The following is a 23917-nucleotide window of genomic DNA, read 5'->3' as shown; positions in this document are numbered from 1 at the left end:
CCGCGCGAGATCTACAAGATCGAGCCGCCTGACCCCTCCTCATACCTCACACAGTATCCTCATCAGTCAGACCTACACTAGTCCAATGACCCCTCCTCCACCCACCCACATGCCGTAGTCAGCGAAGGTACATTGTCCAGATTGTTTAATACAGGTATTCAAGTCTCTACTGTGTGTGTGCAAGCATGCAAGCATGCAAGCATGCAAGCATCATCATGCCCACCTGATGAGACACATATAGCTCACCACACCACTAATGTAGCACAGGGGGGACTGGCTTGTATGGCGCAAAGCATATCAGAATTCTCATCATCACCAGCGCAGATCCAAATACTTTTTTCTCTGAGTATTGGCGCCCGCGCTGCCGAGCTACTGCAGATGTGCAGTTAGGGCAGACGGACCACTACAACACCCACAACCCCTACCCCTGGCCCTGGCCCTAGACGCATTCGCAATCGCAGGCTGGAATGAGACGATGCCGTGGCTTGCAGCTTGCACAGAGCCTCAAACCTCCTCGGCCTGTTATTCGAGGAGCTCGACACTCAAGATTAGACTACGATGTGGGAGAGAGGGCACTTCACTCTGCACCAATGACACGACTGATAGACCAGACCAGGCCTGATAACGCATGTGCCGACCCGACCTTGGCTGTGCAACCAAACCCGTTCGAGGACATGTGAATAGATGCAAGCCGAACCGCAAGTCCCCTCTTCCACATCTAAGTAGAGCCAGAGATGATAGAACAAAGCAAAACTTCAATCCAAAACTTCAATCCAAAACTTCAATCCAAAACTTTCTCGGATATTGCAGCCATGACAGTAGTCAGATATCTGCTATTACAAATAAAAAAAAAGAACAAGAAAAGTCGAGTACGGTACAGCGACCTTGGTGTCGAATGTCAATTAAGACAACGCTTTTCCAAACCGTGGTGCCCCATTTTGGTATCTTGACGCCATTGAAAGTCAACCGCTGATATGCACATGTGTCAAACAGACAGACAGAGAGAGGGAGGGAGGGAGGGAGGGAGAAGAGAAGGAACCAGAGAGAGAGACGGAAGAAGGACGGAAGCAATCTCACTTCCTCCGCTCTCACCTTTGCCTCGCCACCTTATTCACTCATCCCGCCATGGTCAACACGTAACTCGTGATGCTGCTCATCCTCTCGCTCGTCAGCTTCAGCCCGATTCTCAGCAGCTCCTGCGCCACGTCCGGCTCGCGCTTCTGGAGCCGGTCCCAGTTCTCCCGGTCCATTAGCCACACCACGCAGTCCCTCTCCGCCGTCACTTTGGCTGTGCGGTTTGTCTCTGAGAAGAACGGCAGCTCCCCGCACGTGGTGCCCGCCACGATGCTCTCGTACAGCCAGCCCTGCGGGAGGTCGTACTCGGCTTTGAGGATCCCGCTCTCCACCAGATAGAACCCTTCGGCCGGCTCGCCCGCCTTGAACAGCACATCGCCCTTGTAGAACTCCTTTCTGACAAAGAAGTCCTTGGCTCGCACCCAGAAGTCCTCATTCTTGTCCGAGAGGTCGTGGAAAATCTGCAGCATCAGGCGCAGCGGCTCCTTGAAGTTCTGCCACCGCGAGAGCCGCTGAACTTCGCGCTGCGTCATGGATTCCTGTGCCGCCTTGTGCAGATGGGTGCGGCGCGGCGAGCTTCCGAGCATGTCATCGCTCAAGGGGTTGTCCCCAGCACCAAGAATCTTCGCAATTGGGACGTCTAGGCCTGGCGTCACGGCGTTCCTCGACGACTTGTACGCCTCCTGGCTCGTGTAAAACGTCCGCAGGAGCTCGTTCTCGCAATCTTCCAGTGCCGAGTTGAGACTAGGGCTGAAAATTACCTGCGTACCGTTCGAGCTGGAACCTAGGCCCACCGCTCGCAGGTCGCGCCCTATCGGGCCGTCTGTGTCTACCCCGCTCAGCATGAGGATGATTTCCTTGGCCGCAAGTAACCGGCTGACTGTGCTGAAGGCTTCGCTGGCGGAGTAGTCTAGACCCGTGACTTGCTGGAGGTCTAGTATAAGATATTTGATGGGCCGTCTCGCGAATTCCTCATCAGCGATAAGCTTTCGAATCTTATCTTCGACGCCGACGATTGTCCCAAAGAACAGGAAGCCCGATAATTTCATTAGGAAAACCTGGTTGCCGACCTTCTGGAGGTAGTGTTGCTGTGACGGGTTCCTTCGCACGGTGGACCCCACGATTTCCCCGGAGTATGTTGCGCGGATGGCTGAAACTCTTGATGCCTGGAAGATCAACGACGCAAAGGCTAGGAGAACCCCGACCCCGATACCAATCACAAAGTCGTACATGCCCATCACTAGCACTATAGCGACGACCTACAATTCGTTAGCAGGCGCCCCGGGTTTCGTCTAGGCCTCAGTAGTTCACATACCGTTAAGTATTCAAGCCGGTTCAGTTTGGATTTAGGGTCCCAGAGCGCATCTACCAGCAGCTCGAAGCCCAGGATGAAGATCAGGGTTCCGACCATCATGACCGGGATAAATCCGATGATCACCGGGCCAATGACCATGACGATACCAGTGAAGAGCGCCAAAAGATATCCAGCAAGCCGATTGTTGCCACCAGACTTGATGAAGAACTGACTATTGGCATACACCAGGTAGTTCTGTATGCTACCTACACACCCGGAGAGAAAGTTGGAGAGACCGTGCAGCTTCAGCTCGCGATCGAGGCTTGCGTGGTCTTCGCCGGTCTGAAGAGCCAGGGCTGGAACGTTGATGGGAACGTGCAACACACCGAAGAAGGTGAGAGCCAGCATAGCTGGTATGCATTCTGCTACCGCTTCCCAGTGGATTAAATTGAACTCTATAGTTTGTTAATTGCTCCGTCATTAGCACTGGAAGTAGGTAGACTTACTGAACAGTGTATAAAAATACCACCAAGGTTCACCGGCGGGCGGCGCCTCAAAGATCCAGCCTTTATGCCGCAGTGGCTCAGGCTCCAGTGAATCCAGGACCACAACGAAGAACCAAAAGATGGCAGGCTCCAAGCAGATGAAGACAGGAAGGACATAGTGGTTGTCCTTGAGCTTCTTGGTGCTCGATAGAAAGTAAAGAATTATGGCGAGGCCAAGGGGTATTGTCCAGAGGGGAAGAGTATTGGCTCGGAATAGAAGCCGAGCCGTGTCCAAGTCGTAGTGAAAGCTCCCCTCAAGTCTTGCGGACACCTCAAAACCAGTCTGAACAAGGAACCAACCGACACCGCCAATACATCCAATTAGGATGTGCCGTGGGATAAAGCCGACCAAGCCCCCCAGTTTGAGTGCGCCCATGATGAAGAATACGGCACCCGTGATGAGGGAACTAAAGGAAAAGCAGAAAATTGTCGTGGCAATGACTGCGTCTGGGTTGTCCTCCCCAACAAGTGCTGTGATGGTCGACGCCATGTTGTGGAAAAATGGAACAACCTCGATAAGCTCGGAACCCACGCCCCCCTTGAATATACTGCCTGTCGAAAAGACAATCTGTGACACAATCGTGCTGACATAAAAAATCGAAATACCGGCCGGGCCCAGATTCGCAAATATGGGGTTACCCAACGGGAAGAGAATCATGCCGTAGGACAAGGCATCAAGAATATTGAGGATGAGGCCGACGACAACTGCTGGCAAGGTCTTCACCGGATCGACGACCAAAGTGTGCAGGAGCGCCTTACCGTCCCAACATCGGGGATCACTAGCTGCCTTTGTAAGACCTTGCAGGCTTCTCTTTGCACGCCCCGCTCTCTCTGCCAGCCAGCTTTGTGGCTCAAGTGGCTTCTGGCTCTCGATGTCCACTTCGGCGGCAGAACCGTTCCCATTCTGAAGATAGGAGCTCGCATGCGACCTCTGTCGCAACAAAGGTGTGTTCTCTGTGTCTTCCTCGGATACAACGTCCTCAACTGGCGCCCAGAGCTTGCCATCACTGCGTCTTGCTGTGCTCGGTCGACTGTCGTATGGGGCAGACAGGACCGCGGCCTGCTCCAGCTGGGAAGGCTGTGTATCTTTGGGCACAAATCCGTCTTTGTAGCTTTCTGGAGGTGATCTCCTCAGCATGTTTGTGAGCATCGAGGGCCCGTCATCCTGGGGCGGGTCTTGAAATCCCTCGTCAGGCGAGGGCGGCTCAGACTCCTCAATTATGGTGTCTGCCGTGCCACCAGCGGTGGAGTCATCCTCGTCATCCTCACCCACGAGCAGATCTTCAGTTCTCTGTTGCGAAGACTGAGACCTCTGACGCGAAAGGAAATTGGGACTAGAACGGGGGTTCTTGTCAGAAAGAAAATAAGAGGCAAGCTCTGCTGTGTCCTCCCGAACGCTCCTCGCGTACTGTGCGCTGTCGATAGGTGCTGGAGTCTGTATTAGTATGGTGGTGGTTGCCATGTTTGGTTGGGGCGAGACCAGATATGAATGAGATCGTTGAGCCAAGGCAGTGAGTGAGCGGCCATATATGTGTTGTACGACAACAAATTGCTCTAATTTGGAAACATGCATAGCCGGCCCAACGTGTGCCATGTGAAGACTGGAATGTAGGGGACATCAAGGTGCTCACCTGGACTGTCTCGGGCACTTCCAGAGATAAAAGAACGAATGGGCTCTCTATGAGCGGTTGAGCTCGATGTGGACAGGAGCCGTGCGTCACCGATATTCTGTGGTTTGGCTCGAGGGGAGCTCAAGAGAGCCGGAGTAGGAGTCGAGGAGTCCCGGTCCTGCGAGCTGACGGACTGAGTCCTCCTGTGCCATGTAGAGGAGCCAGTAGACGGTGATGCCATCGTCGCAGTTGTGGTGTTATCTCACGAGTCGAGCAGACCAGAGCCACATCATCCACCAACTGACTGGGCCTTGCAATGGGCAAGAATTATGTCTCGGATGGCAATATGGTGCAATCTTGATAAGCGGCCCGCGGGTATTTCGTGACGGGGCGTGGCACAGGTTGTTGCTGGGTGAATCAAAGATATCGGATCAAAAAGTGTACAGCGTACAGCGTACAGCGTACAGCGTACAGCAGTCAAGATGACGGAATATATGCGGCGGCTAGCCCAACTGCAGCGATCGTCGCTGTGCTCAAGGAATAGATCGCAGCCGGCAGAATGGCAAGTGGAAACAGCGGGTAGAAAAGAAGCAGGTATGGCGAATGCGGTACCGTGGTAGAGGCCCAGTCTGAGGAATCCAATGCAGGCGATAGCAGAGCAAAGGACTGGAGCTTGGGTGCTGGTGCTGGTGGACTTGAAGAATGATCTCCCGCAGAAAAGCATGTGGATGCCAATGCCACTCCGGTCTAGGATCCGATGTCCATGCAAAAGCTTTCAACGCGCAGGGATCCCCAGGCCGCGCCACCTGCAGTGGAATGGACAGCGACGGCTAACAAGCACCTAGGTCCAATTCTCGGGTTTGACCTGACCAGTACATGAGATTGCGCCTTTTCCTGTAGAATCACACTCTATAGAATGTCCTCCTGTTCAATGAAATTCTGAGGCACAAGTCCTCAACGGCGCCTGTAATTTGTAAAGTTGACCTGTGAGATAGTATGTACATAGGCAGGCGTTCTTTTATTGTTCTATTCGTCATTTTGATCCTTACTACTGTTCTGCACGTACTCTTGAGACCCTGGCCAAACTCTGGGATCCCTGCAAGTATTTGGGAGAGGCATCCAAGTACTGGTACTGGCCCCTAAGTGCACACTGGCGTTGGCCTGGCTGGTGTGGCCTAGCCCTGTCCATTGCGACTCGATCCCGTAGAAACTAGACTAGATAGATCCTGCCTGTGGTAGCAAAACTTTGGCCCACTCACAACATGCAACTGGAAGTGTCGATGAGCAGGCGAGGCAGGGCACTAGCGCAGTGTACCTTGTGAGCGAGCTGAGTTTTGCCCGCCCTAGCGACGACGCATGCGCACATTAATACCGAGAATTGGACAATAAGCTCAGCAGACATCACACAGCATCTGTCCAAGATGCGAGGTTAAAACAACTGGAGGGTGTGGTTTGATGAACCCGATCTGGAGACAGCCAACACATCACGTCGCGAAGTTGGAGAACTTTCCGCAGCAAAGGAGGGGCCGATGTCAGATGCAAGTCAATTGGCGAATGAAACATCCACTGAGGACGACCAGGGGCAGCCGCATGGACCGGGGGGCTGTGAAAAGGGGATGGCAGTGCGGTGGGTTGGACCGTCTGGCCGTTTGCAACGTTTGGAGAACATGTTTTTGGCTTTTTGTCTTTCCACCCCCTTCTGAACCTCTGGTCCTCTGATCTTGCGTGTGCTTATCTCCATTCCCAACGAGCACCTGTCTCAGTCTTATATCACAAGCCTTGCCTTTTCTATTCTCCTATCAGGCCCATCTACCTACCGACAGCCATTGCCTGGGTCACCCTCGTACCGCGTCTCCCAGGGGAGGCAATTTCTGGCGACGCCGCTTTCCACGGCGATCATTCCCCAGAGCTACAGAACAGAACCTGTCAAGCTCGAGCTATATTTGGCCCCCATTCCCACCTTGCGTGCAGCAGATCTGCCTAGCCGAAGTAGCTTCTCCCCGGCTCCCCCACGGCCGTCGACTCCTCATGTGGGAAATTTTCAATCCCCCATGTGAACTGCTTCTGCAGGAACTTGGCCATTACCATCTTGATTGCCTGACTGCAAGTCCATCTTGCATATCCCCTCCCACGCAGCCTACAGTTCCCCGCTTGGCACGCAGGCAGGACCGTTGACTGTGACAAAACCTCAGTCCATTTAATCCCGTCACTCCGCATGGCCCCTCATGCACGTAAATTGCCTGTGAGCCAATCCAATAGTAGAGACTGCCGACCGCGTGAGCTTGACTTCATGGCTCCCACGATGCTGGTCATGCCGCGCGGGAATATTATCAATGCCTCTTAGTATGCGTAACTTGGAAGGAGTCGCGAGAGCCCGGTGCTCCGCCATCTTACGTGGCGTCAGTTCTCGCGCATCTTGCCCTCATCGCTGGATAATTTCGCAATGCAGGAGTGCTGCAGGTGACGAGCACCCAAACAAGGTCGCGACATCCCCCTCCTGCACGGGCTCTTTCTTCTTGCTCCGATCCATTCGCCGCGGAAATGGACGAACAGCTCGCCCATCTATGAGCTAGGGGCGTGTAGCCATTCAGCCGAAGACAGTTGCAGGCCCCGCATCGTCGAAGACTCGCACCACTCGATGTGCTAGGTTGAGCGGCTCGAGACCTTGCGAAGTCGCTTTTTAACCCAGCTTCTGGAGGTAACCCTGGGCAATAAGTCGTTCTACGTCTCCCTGTCGAACGTAGAACTGGCTGTTCTTGGTCAAAGTAATGGCACTGTACAGTGATGTCAGTAAGCCATCTCGGCCAAACGCGATGTTCTTGGCCTACCCGTATTCAGTCTGGATCTCGCCCGCATCCTTGAGCACCCGCACGTCGATGAACAAGTCTCGCGGAGGCTCGAGACTTCCGGTGAGATCGATATCGGTCCACTGCCCCTTGTATGCCGCCAGTAGATCACCAAATTGCCTCACATAGTCCTCCTCTTGTGGACTGAGACTGCTGGTCCCCGAGTCGCCAGAGCGCAAGGCAGCCCCACCAGAACCAGGTCCAGCCCCTTCCCTGAGCTGCTGTCCGGACAGGTCAATCAAGTCTGCGCCGCTCCAGACCAGTTCCTCGAGCTTGTCGGTCCTCGTCTTGTGGTACGCAAGCAGACACCGCTTGTTTCGCCTCATGGACAAGTGGTTGACGAGGAGCGTGCACGCTGTTGCCTGGTCGGCGTTGGGATCGAAGGAGCCCTGGAAGGGCTCAAGAAGACTAGCGACATCGCGGTCTAAGTCACGGACTTCGCGGGCGACTTCACGGACAAGTTCGGCCTGATATGGAGGGAGATTCGCCAAGTTCTGTGTCCGTTTGGCATGGCCGACCTTGGAGAGAAGAGGGCTGGTTAGTCAGGTCCGCGATCAAAGTTTATGGACTGGGTGGTGTCCCGACAGAGGGGAAAGTACCAATTTATTCCCTTGTTCACCGTACATAGGCATTGGGACGCATTTGTCGCTACAAAAGGCAAACAAATCATTCGATGGGTAGGTTTGACAAATTCGGAGGTGGACAAGCCGGCCCTTGGGGCATGAGGTTGTACAGACGCGTCTGGTGGACGAGCGTTTTGGAGATTATTGTCGCGTACCCCAGTCTACCTAGGTCAGCAAGGACGGGAAGACTCCATCCTGGGAAACTGAGTACAGGGGGTATTAGAGCTCAAGCCTGCGAAACGTCCGGGGCTCTCTGTCAAATCGCCCAATGAAAACCACCAGAAACTTTATTTCGATTTGAGCAGCACGTCACAGGCCCTGCAGCACAGCGCGGGCTTGCGATAAGCCCCTCCAAATTTCTCTGTACCCCGCGGGGAGCAGAGTCAATGTAGTAGGGTTTTTTTTTTCTTCTTGCCCACCACCAAAAGCAGAGAATTACCTGCACCTCCTCCGGATCCCAATCGTGCCGCTGCTGCTGTAGCTTGTCTTGTTCTCCAAATTGTCTCTTCAGCAGCCGTATTCCTTACCTGGCTGGTTGTTTGCATATACACAAGCACCAACCGGTTGTCGAGTCACCACCGATCTCGCAGCAGACAATAGTCAACACCCAACAAGATGGCCTCGCAGAATCAGTCCGCGGGACAACGCATCGCCATTGTCTCCGTCTATGACAAGACTGGCCTGCTCGACCTTGCCAAGGGACTGGTCCAGCAAAATGTTCGTATTCTCGCGTCCGGAGGAACATCAAAGATGATCCGCGAGTCTGGCTTTCCCGTCGAGTATGGATGAGTCCTCCACCCACCAATATCATGTGTGGTTGCTGCGCTAGTATTGCTAACGATCTTGTCTCCCAGGGATATCTCAGCCATCACCAAGGCCCCTGAAATGCTGGCCGGCCGTGTCAAGACCCTTCACCCTGCCGTCCACGCCGGCATTCTCGCGCGCAACCTCGCCTCGGACGAGAAGGACCTGGCCGAGCAGAGCATTGACAAGGTCGACTACGTCATTTGCAACCTGTACCCTTTCAAGGACACCGTCGCAAAGATCAACGTCACTGTTCCCGAGGCTGTTGAGGAAATTGACATTGGCGGTGTCACTCTGATCCGTGCAGCCGCGAAGAACCACTCGCGCGTCACAATTCTCTCGGACCCTGCCGACTACGCAGAGTTCCTCAAGGAGATTGAGGCAGGCGAGGTCAAGGAGTCAAGCCGCCGTTTGTACGCCCTCAAGGCTTTCGAGCACACCGCGGACTACGATGCCGCCATTTCCGACTTCTTCCGAAAGCAGTACGCCGCCGATGGTCTGCAATACATGGCCCTTCGATACGGTGCCAACCCCCACCAGAAGCCCGCAGCCTCGTATGTTAAGGAGGGGAAGCTGCCCTTCAAGGTTCTGGGTGGCTCTCCAGGGTATATCAACTTGCTCGATGCTCTGAACAGCTGGCCTTTGGTCAAGGAGCTCAAGCGAGCCCTGGGCAAGCCCGCAGCTGCAAGCTTCAAGCATGTCTCACCTGCAGGCGCGGCCATTGGCCTCCCTCTTACCGCCGAGGAGAAGAAGGTCTACTTCGTGGAGGATATTTCCGGCATTGATGAGTCTGGTCTGGCCCAGGCCTACGCCCGTGCTCGTGGTGCCGACCGCATGAGCAGTTTTGGTGACTTTATTGCCCTGAGCGACACTGTGGATGTAGCCACTGCGAGCATTATCTCCAAGGAGGTTTCTGACGGTGTCATTGCCCCTGGGTACGAGGATGCGGCACTGGCTATCCTCAAGAAGAAGAAGGGTGGTAAATACCTCGTCCTGCAGATGGACCCCGAATTCGAGCCCAGCCCCAAGGAGACACGTACTGTTTATGGCATCACGCTTGCTCAACAGCGCAACGACTTTGAGATAAGCCCCAAGTCATTCGGTACTGTCATCACGCCCAAGGACGCCAACGTCCCTGAAAGCGCTCTCCGCGATCTCACAATCGCCACCATCGCCTTGAAGTACACCCAGAGCAACTCTGTCTGCTACGCTGCCAGGGGCCAGGTCGTCGGTCTCGGAGCTGGCCAGCAGTCGCGCATCCACTGCACGCGTCTGGCTGGTGACAAGGCTGACAACTGGTGGCTGCGGTTCCACCCCCGTGTCCTGGGTATCAAGTGGAAGAAGGGCACCAAGCGCCCTGACAAGAGCAACGCGATTGACTTGCTCGTCAGCGGCCAGCTGCCCAAGGACGGTCCGGAGCGTGAGGCCTTCGAGGCGACTTTTGACGAGGTTCCCAAGGCCTTCACCGCAGAGGAACGGGAGGAGTGGCTTGGCAAGCTCACAGATGTCGCTGTGTCGAGTGATGCTTTCGTAAGTACCTCTATTGTCCCTGTGACGGAGCTTGAAAACTGACTAAACTCTACAGTTCCCCTTCACGGACAATGTCTACCGCGTTGCAAAGTCCGGAGTCAAGTACATCGCAGCTCCAGGCGGCAGCCAGAACGACCAGCCCGTCTTCGAGACGGCCGAAAACCTGGGCATCACCTTCATAGAGCAGAACATCCGCCTTTTCCACCACTAAAAGGTAATCGTGCAGGAGTGGTTTTCGGGGCGACTGCAGAGCAAATGAATTAGACTGTGTAGATACCCTTTTTCAGAAACTTGGACATGACTTGCGTTTGCGCTTATCTACGACATTCATGATACGCCGAAACAGAGGCTGGTTTGGGCATGGGACAGGGAGCGGGGCGAACCAAAAGATACTTCAACACTGGTGTAGCTGTCGAGCTTTCAACATCTTTTCAATGAGGAATGGCGTTCAGTGGTTAGGCGCACTTATATGATTCTCTTGCCCATCCGTGACAAGTCCAAGTCCAGGGACCAGAGCCCGGTCGAGGTTTACAAGATCTTAAGCACATAGCAACCCGAAATGAATGGTCTCATAACATGTTACAAGTCAGTCGGGGCAGCAGACCGGTAGGCACCGACGACTGGAAAGTTTTGCGTGAGGCGATTCTCAAGAGAGAAGGGGGGGGGGTACAGCATCCCTCAATCTGGCCACATTGTTTGTGAAACTATTCGCACGCATACCTCCGCCATATCAGCTGCGTCAGGCAGATTCGAAGTCAAATTGGCATGGTCTTTGAAATTTGTCCGGTCTTTACACATTTCCTAGCTTGAAACTATCAAGATACTCTAAACATATCGATTAAAACTTCTGAATGATACCTTCTATCTACATCTTCTGCTAGATCTATCCGAAATGTGGGCAGCAACTTCAGCTCAAGGCTGCCCTTGAACGACACACTGGAGCTATGAGAGCATCAAGAATGGTCCTAGGCGGACACACGCGACCCCGAGCTGTCAGAAGCAATACACTCCGCACAGCACCAGGCAAGCAGTGTTGTGGTTGTGTGGCCCTGATTCTCCTGCTCTATAGCAGACCCAGAGTCACGGGAGCGTATGGCCGAAGATGGTCATATCCTGATAGATTCGTCAGCAAGCTGATGAGGTATTGGACGAAGTGCAGGAGTGCAATGTGAGGGAAGGATCAGAAACGCACAGAACGTGCTTGTTTGTTTCCTCATATGAACAGGGTCTTAAGCTGCTCAGAAACACGGACCAATTTATTCATCACGTAAGGGTCGTACAGTAGTGAAATATGTGATAGGGTTGCTTACCTCTGAAGTTTCATTGACACAGGTGCCGCATATCGCGATCTCGAGACGCGTGCTCGAGATGCTGCTGCTCCCTGTGTGTGTGTTGAGAATATGAAAGGAACCGATTGGAAAAGTTGAGATCGAAAACTTATTTATGGGGCGCAAGGATGCGGGTCTGAGGTGCTTATCGATAAGCCGGCGACCAGGGTATTGAGAGCTGCACCGGCGGCCGGAGCTCGAAGCTTCTCGAGATATCCAGTCTCGTCGGCGTCATAGTTAAGTTAGGTTCGGCAATTTGGTGTTTCGTGGGTCCCACCATTCTAGAATTCTATTTCATGCGGAGGACATGGGGTTTTCTTTTCTTTCCAAGTCTCCCTCTTGCAGCGTAAATTATCGCACAGTCGCCATTCCTTCACCATGTTAACGAGAAGACAACTCCTTTCATCCACACGGCGCATCGCAAGTGCGCCTACCAGTCGATCTACCGCGAGATTACTGGCTTTGCGGCCACACATTGCCAACTCAGCTTCAACACCCACGACCACAACACAATGTAATTCTCTGCGACTCCTCCCCTCCGTCTCAGCGGTCCGATACTATGCAAACGGCCGACCGCACCCACCGGGGGGCACCCACCGGATGGACATGGGCGGTGGTGGGGAAGAAAAGCCAGCGCTCGAGCAATTTGGAATCGACCTCACGGCCAAAGCGAAAGAAGGCAAGCTCGACCCTGTCATCGGGCGAGACGCAGAAATACAGCGAACAATTCAGGTCCTGTCTCGGAGAACAAAAAACAATCCGGTGCTGATCGGCCAGGCGGGTACGGGCAAGACCGCCATCTTGGAGGGTTTGGCTCTGAGAATCGTCAGGGGCGATGTCCCGGAATCTATAAAGAACAAGCGCGTCATTACGCTAGATTTGGGCAGCCTCATTGCCGGCGCCAAGTTCCGCGGCGACTTCGAGGAGCGGTTGAAGAAGGTACTCAGCGAGGTGGAGAAAGCGGAGGGTCAGGTCATCCTGTTCATTGACGAATTGCACACGTTACTTGGGCTTGGGAAAGCCGAGGGCTCGATCGACGCTTCAAACCTTTTGAAACCAGCTTTGTCGAGAGGGGAGCTCCAGTGCTGTGGTGCGACCACGCTGAATGAGTACCGGCTCATCGAAAAGGATGTCGCATTAGCTCGACGATTCCAACCTATTTTGGTCAACGAGCCGACCGTGGAGGACACAATCAGCATTCTGCGTGGTATCAAGGACAAGTATGAAGTCCATCATGGTGTTCGCATCACAGACGGAGCCTTGGTTGCGGCAGCCACATACTCGAACCGGTATATCACAGACAGATTTCTTCCCGACAAGGCCATTGATCTGATGGATGAGGCGGCGAGCTCACTGCGACTGCAGCAAGAGAGCAAGCCGGAGGATATCATGCGTCTGGATCAGAGGATCATGACTATTCAGATCGAGTTAGAAAGCTTGCGCAAAGAGAAAGACATTGCAAGCCGAGAGCGGCGAGAGAAGTTGGAAAACGACCTGAAGTCGCTGCAAGAAGAGGTCAAGGCGCTCAATGAGCGCTGGGACAACGAGCGAGGCGAGATCGAGACCATCAAAAAGACACAGGCAGATCTTGAGAAGGCAAAGGTCGAGTTGGAGATGGCTCAGAGAGAGGGCAACTTCGGCCGTGCCTCCGAGCTCAGGTACAGCGTCATCCCGTCTTTGGAACAGAAGTTACCGAAGGAGGGAGAGCAGCCGAAGACAGACGGTACTCTCATCCATGACAGCGTCACGGCAGACGACATCGCCCAAGTCGTCGCTCGAATCACCGGCATACCAGTGTCCAAGCTCACATCAGGGCACATCGAGAAGCTCGTACACATGGAGGACACTCTCCGGCAATCTGTCAAGGGTCAAGATGAAGCCCTCAAAGCCGTCGCCGACGCCGTGCGCATGCAGCGTGCCGGTCTTTCGGGGGAGAACAGGCCACTTGCCAGCTTCTTCTTCCTCGGCCCGACGGGCGTGGGCAAGACGGAACTGTGCAAGAAACTCGCTGGCTTCCTGTTCTCCACCGAATCCGCGGTTGTCCGCTTCGACATGAGCGAGTTCCAGGAGAAACACACCATCTCGCGGCTGATCGGCGCCCCCTCTGGCTATGTTGGCTACGAAGATGCTGGCCAGCTGACTGAGGCCGTGCGGAGGAAACCGTACGCGGTGCTCTTGTTCGACGAGTTCGAGAAGGCCCACCGCGATATCTCAGCCCTGCTGCTGCAGGTCCTCGACGAGGGCTACCTCACGGACGCCCAAGGCCACAAGGTGGACTTCAAAAACACCATCATCGTGCTGACCTCGAATCTTGGCGCGGACATCATCGTGGGCGAGAATTACAAGGAAAGCGATGATGGGTCAATCTCTCCCGAGGTCAAGAAGGCTGTCATGGACGTCGTCGGCGCGAATTATCCGCCCGAGTTCATCAACCGGCTCGACGAGTTCATCTTCTTCAAGAGGCTATCCCGCGATGCGCTGCGTGACATCGTCGACATCCGCCTGAAGGAGCTGCAGGAGCGTCTCAACGACAGAAGGATAACACTCAGCGTCCCCGACGAGGTGAGAACGTGGCTTGCGGACAAGGGCTATGATCCCAAGTACGGCGCAAGGCCGGTAAACAGGCTCATCACGCACCAAATTAGCAACAACCTGGCAGACAAGATCATCAAGGGCCAGATCAAGATGGGTGAGACGGCTGTGGTGTCTGTCAAGGAAGACGACTCTGGTCTTGAGGTGAATGCCGATAACAAGGCGTAAGGCTCTCTGTTAGTGATAGGATGATTTTCATGACGGCGTTTGAGGATAGGTTCCACGTGTTGTGGGAGGTAGGAGAATTCTTGACAGTGGCATGTATTGGCGTTTTATTATGTGTGTATATATCCACATCTCTTCTCATGATACCAAAAATTTCAGCGTTCAAGTCCAGCAGCTGTAGCTCATCTTTGAGTGGTGTCGGATTGACTTTCCCAATTACAACTTCGTCATGAACTGTTACGTCTCCGTACCTTAGTGACTCTTGAACTCCAGTCTCCAAACCTGCGGGAACACTACCATGCAGGGTTCGAGGTCGCACCACCCAATGCCTATGTGAAATTTATCCACCACAAGTCCAATGTCTAGGTGATGTGACCCCTTTGTCCAATAAGTACACCGTGTATGCTGCAAGCTGTCTCCAGGTCCAAACCATCGATCAAGGTCCTGGGATACCCCATCCTTTCACACGGCTGTGCGCACCGATCCCTGACACCCAAGCGAAGACCCTGAGCCCACAGCTCAGCTTATAACGTATCAACATCTGCCGCGGCGGGATGGCGAGACAAAGAAGACAGGAGGAGTTCGGCGGCAGAGGCCACTTGTCCACGTCTGTTTCGTTTTGCGCCGCAGAGGCTACTGCTTACCGTCCGGGGCCCGACCGTAGCCTGGCTTGGGTAGCTTTAGGCTTCACCATTAATTCCATTTGTTTTCTTTCCGTCTTTTGGAAAGTAAGCAGTGGTAGGCAGGCAGTAAGGAGTGTAGTGCGTGTCAACAGAGGAATCCAGATTCATCCCATCTCGACTACCAAGGGGGTTAAGGGACAAACTGTCAGAAGCTTGAAACGCACACATTACTAGTGCGGTCATCCGAGCCGAACAGATAGATACTGGCGTGTGCGTGCACTCAAGGGACCAGAGGCTCGCTCTCGCTTCTAGAACGTTTCCCTGCCGTTTCCCCGCCACCGTCGGTATGGGACTCGTCAATCGTTTCAACGATAATCAAACGTCCGTAGGCGAGTAGACAACAGCACGTCTCGGCGAGCGGCGAGCCGCACGCTGCTCGAGTACTCGGAAAGGTTATGAATGTATTGCGAACTTTTCTTCTTACTTGACTGGATGAATGCCGACCCCAACCAAGCCTTTCACACAAGACAGTGGTTGCTTGACGGGAACAGGAGAGGGGGGATTTCCATGACGCGTGCGAGAAAGAATGAGGCGCGGCGGAAGAGCAAATAAAACCAGTCTATGTAAAACGACGATAACAAGAAGACTCCTGCTTTGCGTATCAAGACGGAGCCTGGGAGACGGGGAAAGCGAGCTCATGCAAGGGTGTACCACTGATTCCTCCTTCTCTCCCACTCGCATATCTAAAGCTCGAGAGGCGGCGAGGATGGAAAGACCAGACCGGTATAATGCCTTTCGTTTTGATTCGTAACCCACTCCCTCGTATCAATGCTGTTGATGAAAGAGGGACGTGACGTGTCTTGAAAAAGTCGGAATCATTTCCTCAAATCGTACAAAGATTCCTTGCCCCGTTGCGCCCCTTGTCCCGCCTTTCTTTCCGCGAAAGACCAAGCGTGCGAAATGACCTCGACTGCCCCAATTAGCGGCTCTACTGATTCATTCGTGACCACCTTGCGATGCATTATGTCCTGGATCAATGTCCTTAAAAATCAATCGATTGTGTTGAGGTAACTTGCGAGGCACAACCGAGTCCGGACCGCCGAGGAATATCCGTCAAACGTGACACCTTAGGCGCTGCCAGCCTTGCGGAGCGACGTAGCGAGCCACTCGAGACCTTCGTAGAGACCATCACCGGAAGTAGCGCAGGTAGATTGGATGTACTGTTCGTCGGTTAGTTGATTGCGTCAGGATCAAAGGACGGTGGTTAGGCAACATACCCAGGCACGCTGTCGCAAGCTGTGGAGGCCAAGCTTGTCTGTGATCTCTGCGGCATTCATGGCGTTCTATAGAGCAGTTAGAAATGACATCCGTCAGATGGGAGACAGCCGATCGCATATTGGAAACTTACAGGCAAATCCTGCTTGTTGGCGAAGACCAGAAGGTTGGCATCGCGAAGCTCGTCCTCGTTCAGCATACGCTGCAACTCCTCCCGAGCCTCGACGATACGATCGCGATCGTTAGAATCGACGACGAAGATGATGCCTTGGGTGTTCTGGAAGTAGTGCCTCCACAGAGGTCGAATCTTGTCCTGTCCACCAACATCCCACACGGTGAATGAAATGTTCTTGTACTCGACCGTCTCAACGTTGAAGCCTTGATGTGAGTCAGCACATCAGCTGGCCCCTATTTGGTGATTGAGGTTTATTGCATGGATTGGGCCGACATACCGATGGTAGGGATGGTTGTGACGATTTCACCCAGCTTGAGCTTGTAGAGAATGGTAGTCTTTCCGGCAGCGTCCAAGCCAACCATCAGAATTCTCATCTCCTTCTTTCCCCACAGACGGTCAAACAGCTTTGAGATGGAGAGACCCATGTTTGCGAATATGTGACGACGGTTGAGCTAGGGTGTATTGAGGGAGGCGAGAAGACCCTTTATCTGCGCGATCGATTCGGGGTCAGTAAGTCGGACAATTCTTGACTGGATCAAGATGGTGACTAAGTGACTGCGATGGATGGGCGACGCAGGTGTTGATGCCACGGCAGAGAGGGCACACCTTTGTACTCGAGGCGGCGTAGATGACAGATAGCAGGAATGGGCGTCGCAGGGAAGACTCGGGCACAAGGCAGCAGGGATGCAAAGCAGGTGTCGCCAGGCTGCCGTTAAGATGGGTGAAGGTGACAGATAAATGGGTAGAGAGTGCAGGGAGGGATTGAGGTGACTGTCACGAGGCACGCGTTGTCGTTTGCAAGTTTGCCCCTTGATAGGAGGGAGAGCGACGATGACGATGTAGATGATAATGATAGAGGTGGACTTTCGCGATGTGCGCAGGACAAAGCCGGTTGTTAAGGAAAGGGGGCAAGTCAGACTCACATGCAGTGGGGTCTCACAGTGTCAGTGTTGATAGAGGTTGAGCGAGGTGATGCTCGTGGTCTTGTCGGTCTCGTGTCGTGTCGTTGGGATACTGTCGGTGTGAAGGGAGGATTGGACGTGAGACTGGGCGGTAGAAAAATAACGGGGCCTGTTGAATGAGAACAGATTGGTGGTTTTTTTCGGGCAATGGGACAGGACAGGCCTTACTTGCCTGAGGCCTTGGCCTGGCAGCGACTGCAGTGGCAGCGGTGGGCAGGTTACAGTAATCAGCACGGCAACAGGCAGGAGGCGGACCACGCCCCCTCCCCTACCCTAGCACCCTTTGGTGAAAGGCACTGCACTGCGGCCCAGATTTGCGGCGAGCACTTGGGAGCAGAAGCAAGGCATCGAGGGGCCAGACCAACCAGCGGCCACCTCCACTACTGTACTCTACGCAATACCTGGGCACGCAGCTGCAGCTGCGAGGGGTTGTGGACTTCTCCTGCCAACCCAGACCAGCCTCTCAGCCTACCAGCCTACCTGGGCAGGTGGGCCCGTGCTCCTCAATCCTGCTCTCCTGCTTGCCCATGGACCCGCGACATCTACCTCGAGCCCCTTCCGAGGTACTTCTAGCACCCGCGAACACTAGGACAAGGCCTAGGTAGCCCTCAGCCTAGAGTCTGTATCGCTCTCCACTCGGGGAATCCACCCAATCGGCGGAAGGACACGCGATCCGCTCCCCCCCAAGGTTCCTGAGCCTGCCGACTTGCTGCTGGGAACAGCTCCAAGCTTGTGAATAATCGCCAGCTTGTCCCTTTTTCGCTGGAGGCTCCGCGTCGCGACGACAGACATCACCACCAGCAACCGACCCCCATCCCCACCCACCACATCGCCCAAGATGCAGTTCCTCTCAGCCTCGTCGCTGCTCCTGGCAGCAGGGCTGTTCACTTCTGCAGTAGCACACAACATCCAGCTGCCGGCCCACGGCCGGGAGTGCTTCCACGAGTCCCTCCACAAGGATGACAAGATGACCGTGTCCTTCCAGGTCGGGGACAGGGAGTTCGGCGGCGCAGGAAATCTGGAGATTGACTTCTGGGTATGTGCTTCTGTCTTGCTGCCTAATACGAGCGGGATGACGATTCAATTGCTGACACGAGGCTCTCCTGATTAGATCACGAACCCAGTCGGTCAGTACGAGGTCTTCGAGAAGTCCACCTCCAACGGCGACCACTCCTTCGATGCCAAGCACGACGGCAAATACATGTACTGCTTTGGCAACGAGCACTGGGGCTCTTCCAGCAAGGAGGTCTCCTTCAACGTCCACGGTGTTGTCTATGTCTCCGAGTCAGACGCACCGCAAGATCCCCTCGAGGCTGAAGGTACGTGGACATAGAGGCGTCTTGCGTGCCTGCGATACTCTCACTGTAATTTTCCCCCGCTGACACGTTCTCCTAGTGCGCAAACTCTCGGAAGTTCTCGCCCAGGTCAAGGACGAGCAGTCATACATTGTCGTCCGCGAGCGCACACACCGAAACACTGCCGAGAGCACAAACAGCCGAGTCAAGTGGTGGAACGTCTTCATCATCGGCGTTGTGATCGGCGAATCTGTCTTTCAGGTCTGGTGGCTGAGGAGATTCTTCGAAGTCAAGAGGGTCGTGTAGATGTTATCGCGATGCAATGGATAGTTGATTAATACGAGCGGGCTCAGTTCTCAATACCCAAGACGAGGAACATGCAAGCCGACGCATTGTGCACTTTCAGGCGTATCAGGGAATGAACTTTATAGGCAAGCAGAAAAGGACCGTGATGGGAAATATTTTATGTATGTTATTGTACGAATGCAAAGTCTATGAAGGCTCCTGCTTGACCGATCAACCTGCTTGAATACCTTTGGGCGACACCATCGACGGGGCTAATCAACATCACCGGCTGTTTTCTACTGTGGATATCCGCACAATTACGACATGCCCGGAGGCTCGTTCGAGAAGCTTGTATTCGATCTTTAATCGGTTAGGAGATATTACGGTGGAGCACCGCAAATAAGGTCTTGACGATCCGTGGTAATCAAACGAAGGAATTTCCAGGAAGCCAACATTTCTGAATACAACCGCCAAGCCAGAAAGACCACTACTCCTTTTGAGAGAATTGACGCACCAACTCAGAGTCTCTTCTTGTGGCATAAAGTTTAGATTTAGAAAACACTTATCGAGGCGAGGCGCATGTTGCTCAATGCGCAAGTCTTCTATATTCAGCCGCAGTAAATGAAAATGAGACTTAAGAGAGCCGCAGAGAATGCAAGCTTCAAAAAAGAGTCGAGATTGTATATTTTCAAATAGTAGGTTCGACGGAACGGGCTTCGAGGCAGTGTGTGTCTTTCGACGCGAGGAGAACAGGTGGATCATCATCCGAACAGAAAGGCACATTGGAGCAAAAGCGCAGAGGTCCCATCGCCCTATACATACACAGGTATATGTGTATACACACACATATCACCAACTCAATAATTGGGATTTAGATAGACGAATGACTGGCCGGTGAAAAGAAACGGAGGATAAAGCACCACCCCTTTCTTTGCGTTCATAGATTAAATCTTGCGATTAAGAATTGATGACCACTGGCGTCTATTATGAATCTTCAAGCAATCTAGATCTGATTTAGCTTCTTCGATCCTCCCGTGTGACGAGCACCGACGCAGTCGTCCTCCCGCTCAGGTACAACACACATGCCATCAGGGCCGGTAGATCTTCAAATGTAGCCCACACCACCGATCCCGTGAGCCACAACCGAGCGTTGAGACACACTGTGCGCGGTCGGGATGCAGAGACACAATCAAGTCCCCTCAAGCGCTGTCCTATCAAGCAGATGAGTAACAAGTAACATCACGTTTGCGAACAATCCCACAACAAGGAGCGGTGTCAGTATCATTCATCACTCGTTATTAGAGCACCGTGGTGCAATTCTATCGAACACATGAAGAGTATGTACATACATCCCCTTTTCTACCCAGCGCCTCGAATGTCCTCGCGCGTAGCTGTGATGATGAGGAATCGCATCTCTCTTGTACACGGTTGAAATAAATAATAAAGGAGAGGCATCGAGGACAGGAACAAAACAGAAACCACCCTATTTTTGACAGGTGGGCGAAATCCAAGCACAGCAGGATAGCCAATAGTGTAAAAAGCCAACTACAAGGTAGGCCAGACACCCCGTTTCCCTGCTCCCAAGACATGATATGCTTTCATCAGTGTGTTTGTGACCGAATGCCAAAAAGCCTCGATGATTCGATGATGGCTCAACCGTCCCTGCCCTCCGAATATCTTACGCCAAGAACTCCTGATAGTGCTCTCTGATTGCCGACCAGCTTGTCGGCCGTGTGAGACCTGTGCAAGGGTGGACACCGTTTGGTGTCACCCTTGCTGTGTAAGCACAGCGATCCTTCCGCCGTTTTATATATGCATCCAACCCCATCTCTCCTTATGCGGCTGGGTCTGACTCAACGACTTCCTCTTTAACCGGGTCCTGCTCAACAGGCAGTTCAACCCCTTTAATGGGATGCAGCAACATTGGTGGTAGGCACATGCGCCCCTCGCCGCCGCGCATCAGGCCGACCGTGCTCTCATCCTTGCTCATATCCCTCACCTGCTCGAACTCCTCGCCGCCGTCATTGTTGACCTTCACCCCCAACCATCGACGGTAAAGGTTCGGTGCGAAGCCTGAGTTGTAGAACCATGACAGACCCTGGAGGTTGTGTTCTCTCTGGCCGAATACCGACGTCCTCGCGCCACCCGTACCGCCGTTCTTGCCGCCGTTGTAAACTCGAGCCATGTACTGAGTGGGCCACTCGCGATCGACATACAGCGGGTGCGGGACATAAACCGCTTTGTATCCGTGCTGCAGGGCTACCGTTGCCGGCCACATCTCAGGAAACGCATGGTGTTTCTTGAACGCCGTCTCGCGGTGCATGGTCATGAGCATCCGGCGGGACATTCGCGAAGCCGTGATGATCTGGGCGCGACGGGGAGGCTTGCCGATACCCTCGGACTCGTTATAGCCGGTGATATCGTCAGCCAGCAGCCAAGTCGTACCCTCTGGATCAAACATGGGGTTCAGTGTGATCAGGTCGGGTTCTTCACCAACGCCCCACTGGTACTTGTCGTGCTCGTACGCTCGTGGCGGGACTGGATCATTTTCGGGCTCGAACCAATCTTTATCGTCGACAGGGCGGACTGGGCCCCAGATGACCTTCTCTCCGCGCGAGTATTCAAGTGGCTTCGGCTTGCCACCCAGACCATTCCACATGTTGTCGGCACCGGGTGTTCCCATCTCGGATTGCACACGCGCCATCTGCTTGAAGTCTTCCCAGGTGCCGTGCTCCGCTGGTAGGTAAAAGCGACCGTTTCGCTCCCAGAGACCTTTCCTCGGCTGCTGTACAGCCCACTGCTCCATCTTTGTGAACAGATCGAGGTAGTGGCCGGTATACCGTATGTCCATTTCCCATTGCCAGAAGTAGTCATACTCTGGGTGGTTGTATGCGAAGTACTGCATGGCCATTTGCAAACCGCGATACACTCCGTGAACAGGCAAGTCCATCCCTCGAGTCCACAGGTCATGGATACCTTGATAGAGAGAAAGCATCTGCGTTTCAGTCCAAAGAGTGACCATGCTCTGCAGCTCTTTAGGAACCGTGTCTTTGATCCTCTGCTGGTAAACTTCGTCGGCGGCCCAAATAGGGTATGCTGCATCGTTCTTAACTTGGACAAGCAGGTGGACGTCGTAACGTCCGCCAGACGCAAGAGACAGCTCGGTGATGATAGTCCTCATATACAGGACATCCTCCTCTCTCCACGGATACTCATCCCAACAACGGATGACGATAGCTGTCCGGGGCAAGCCATCGACTGGCTTCTGAGCTGCCTTGTCAGTTGCCTCGCCGGTAGTCTTGCCTTTGGTTCCCTCCTTTAATTCCGCTGGAGGCCTGGCGACGTCCGCAACTGAGCCAGGTACCTGTGCCTCCCCGATCTGTGGAATACCTTCATCTCTCTTGAATAGGGTCTCGTTGGCGAGCTTCTCGTTGATATAGAACCCACGAGGAGGGTGGTGTCTGCGGGTGAGTGGCTTATAGAGCTCTGCGTTGGACTGATAGCACCGACGCTGCACATCAGCCCAGTCGGTGTTGCGCCAGTCAATTTGCTGACGATCTTTCCATACCAGTTGCGCCCCATCCTTGTCTCCGTGCTCGCCAATACCTAGACCACCAGAACGGACCGAATATCCAAATCCATACGGGCTGAGCCTGCCATGGCGGTCGAAGCAAATATCTTCGGGAAGATCCAGGAGCTCGTAGGAACCTAGCACGTTTTGAGGGAACCCGGCAGGACGCCCATCGTAGTACCGAATATGCGGGACTTTAATAGTCTGTTCGCTATCCAGGAAACACTCATTCACCGCGCCAGCTTTGGCGAAAACCGATTTCTTATACTCGGACGCAAATGCCTTGCTCGGAGGTACGGCGGAGCTCTCAACAGGCTCACGCGCGCCCGTGTAGAACGCCGGCCCAGCCTCGTCCGTGCCATTGAAGGGCATCTCATCGACGAGTCGCGGGTATTGAGGCACGTTGTCCTGGAAAGGTACTAGCGTTCTTATACCTCCATAATACCGTGTGAGAAAGTTGAAGGATTCCCAAGTATTTGGGCCGGGTGGTCGTGGCGGAAATTCACCCTTCATTATCCTCCGGTTTTCTGATATGCCTGCATGGTACAGTGCAGAGATGAACAATATTATGCCTACCAAGAGGCCGAGGCAGAGCAGGCGTGTAATCTTGTGAGGGAGTCGGTAGAGTTTCCAGCCGGTACCGCGGCGCGAGAGGGTGAAGGTGGTTCGTCTGGAGGCAATAGGACTCAGTATGGTGGCTGCGGTTGTTGGTGGTGCCAGGGTGGCATTGACGGTGAGTTTTCGCTTGATCATGTTTGTTTTCGAGGACAGGGAGGAGGTTGTCCGTCTTGAGTCTCGACTGGGCGAGGATGCGGCCGAAGAGTCGTCTTCGCGCTCGTCGTCTGTGATTTCGGAATCATAGTCCTCCTGAGAGGACAATTGATCTTTGGGGACCTTCTCGTAAACGGGTAGTTGAGGCCCATGGCCGTGCCGCGAGCGGAGGGGGTTAGAGAACCCCATGACGTATCACGTATCGAGGCAATTTGGAAGCCCGTGCCAGTGGTGGCAGCAAGCCAGTCAAGAGGAACGGGTTCGGGGAGGCAGCTCAGACATGTGGCGTTGACCACAAAGGCAGACAGAGGAGCTGCTGCGTGTCTTTTCTTCCCAAACTCGCAATAAGGTTTGTGTCGGGCAACAAACAACCTGGCTGGCCCTGCAAGGTTTGGGGGCAATGTTTCGGTCAAGCTTCGCGGTGATGATCACTGGGGCAATGGAGGCGAGGAAACAGGGCCAAGAGTCGCGAGGGTTGAGGTTGTGTTGTCTGTGGAGGGGCAGAGAGAGGTGAATAAGGAGGTTGACAGAGACGTAAGGAGTAGATTG

The 23917-nt window shown here is 53.9% G+C and overlaps 7 protein-coding genes across 7 annotated transcripts; 3 read left to right on the top strand and 4 right to left on the bottom strand.

Annotated features, from left to right (window-relative positions):
- Window positions 1–1115: 1115 nt before the first annotated feature.
- On the bottom strand, window positions 1116–4764 carry J7T55_008315 (uncharacterized protein; the record flags this gene model as incomplete). The annotated part of the gene is made up of 4 exons (XM_053138620.1): window positions 1116–2333; window positions 2390–2823; window positions 2875–4341; window positions 4545–4764. The coding sequence occupies 4 exons, from the start codon at window positions 4762–4764 to the stop codon at window positions 1116–1118; spliced, it is 3339 nt and encodes a 1112-aa protein (XP_052997592.1).
- A 2439-nt stretch (window positions 4765–7203) lies between these two features.
- Window positions 7204–8011, bottom strand: J7T55_008314 (dna replication complex gins protein psf1; the record flags this gene model as incomplete). The annotated part of the gene is made up of 3 exons (XM_053138619.1): window positions 7204–7297; window positions 7352–7887; window positions 7994–8011. The coding sequence occupies 3 exons, from the start codon at window positions 8009–8011 to the stop codon at window positions 7204–7206; spliced, it is 648 nt and encodes a 215-aa protein (XP_052997591.1).
- A 596-nt stretch (window positions 8012–8607) lies between these two features.
- J7T55_008313 (bifunctional purine biosynthesis protein) lies at window positions 8608–10537 on the top strand (the record flags this gene model as incomplete). Its single annotated transcript, XM_053138617.1, has 3 exons — window positions 8608–8771; window positions 8847–10326; window positions 10382–10537. The coding sequence occupies 3 exons, from the start codon at window positions 8608–8610 to the stop codon at window positions 10535–10537; spliced, it is 1800 nt and encodes a 599-aa protein (XP_052997590.1).
- A 1495-nt stretch (window positions 10538–12032) lies between these two features.
- Window positions 12033–14414, top strand: J7T55_008312 (heat shock protein 78; the record flags this gene model as incomplete). Its single annotated transcript, XM_053138616.1, has 1 exon — window positions 12033–14414. One exon carries the CDS (start codon window positions 12033–12035, stop codon window positions 14412–14414), a length of 2382 nt encoding a protein of 793 aa, XP_052997589.1.
- Window positions 14415–16161: 1747 nt separating this feature from the next.
- J7T55_008311 (dp-ribosylation factor) lies at window positions 16162–16909 on the bottom strand (the record flags this gene model as incomplete). The annotated part of the gene is made up of 4 exons (XM_053138615.1): window positions 16162–16254; window positions 16312–16377; window positions 16443–16687; window positions 16762–16909. 4 exons carry the CDS (start codon window positions 16907–16909, stop codon window positions 16162–16164), a joined length of 552 nt encoding a protein of 183 aa, XP_052997588.1.
- A 1375-nt stretch (window positions 16910–18284) lies between these two features.
- J7T55_008310 (emp24 gp25l p24 family gold) lies at window positions 18285–19047 on the top strand (the record flags this gene model as incomplete). The annotated part of the gene is made up of 3 exons (XM_053138614.1): window positions 18285–18482; window positions 18558–18765; window positions 18842–19047. The coding sequence occupies 3 exons, from the start codon at window positions 18285–18287 to the stop codon at window positions 19045–19047; spliced, it is 612 nt and encodes a 203-aa protein (XP_052997587.1).
- Window positions 19048–20860: 1813 nt separating this feature from the next.
- On the bottom strand, window positions 20861–23557 carry J7T55_008309 (uncharacterized protein; the record flags this gene model as incomplete). Its single annotated transcript, XM_053138613.1, has 1 exon — window positions 20861–23557. One exon carries the CDS (start codon window positions 23555–23557, stop codon window positions 20861–20863), a length of 2697 nt encoding a protein of 898 aa, XP_052997586.1.
- Window positions 23558–23917: the final 360 nt, after the last annotated feature.

The sequence above is a fragment of the Diaporthe amygdali genome (assembly GCF_026229845.1).
Source record: "Diaporthe amygdali strain CAA958 chromosome Unknown NODE_4_length_2575358_cov_65_588622, whole genome shotgun sequence".
Classification (NCBI taxonomy): domain Eukaryota; kingdom Fungi; phylum Ascomycota; class Sordariomycetes; order Diaporthales; family Diaporthaceae; genus Diaporthe; species Diaporthe amygdali.
Note: the sequence above shows the minus strand (reverse complement) of the source record. Positions and strands in the feature narration are given on the sequence as shown.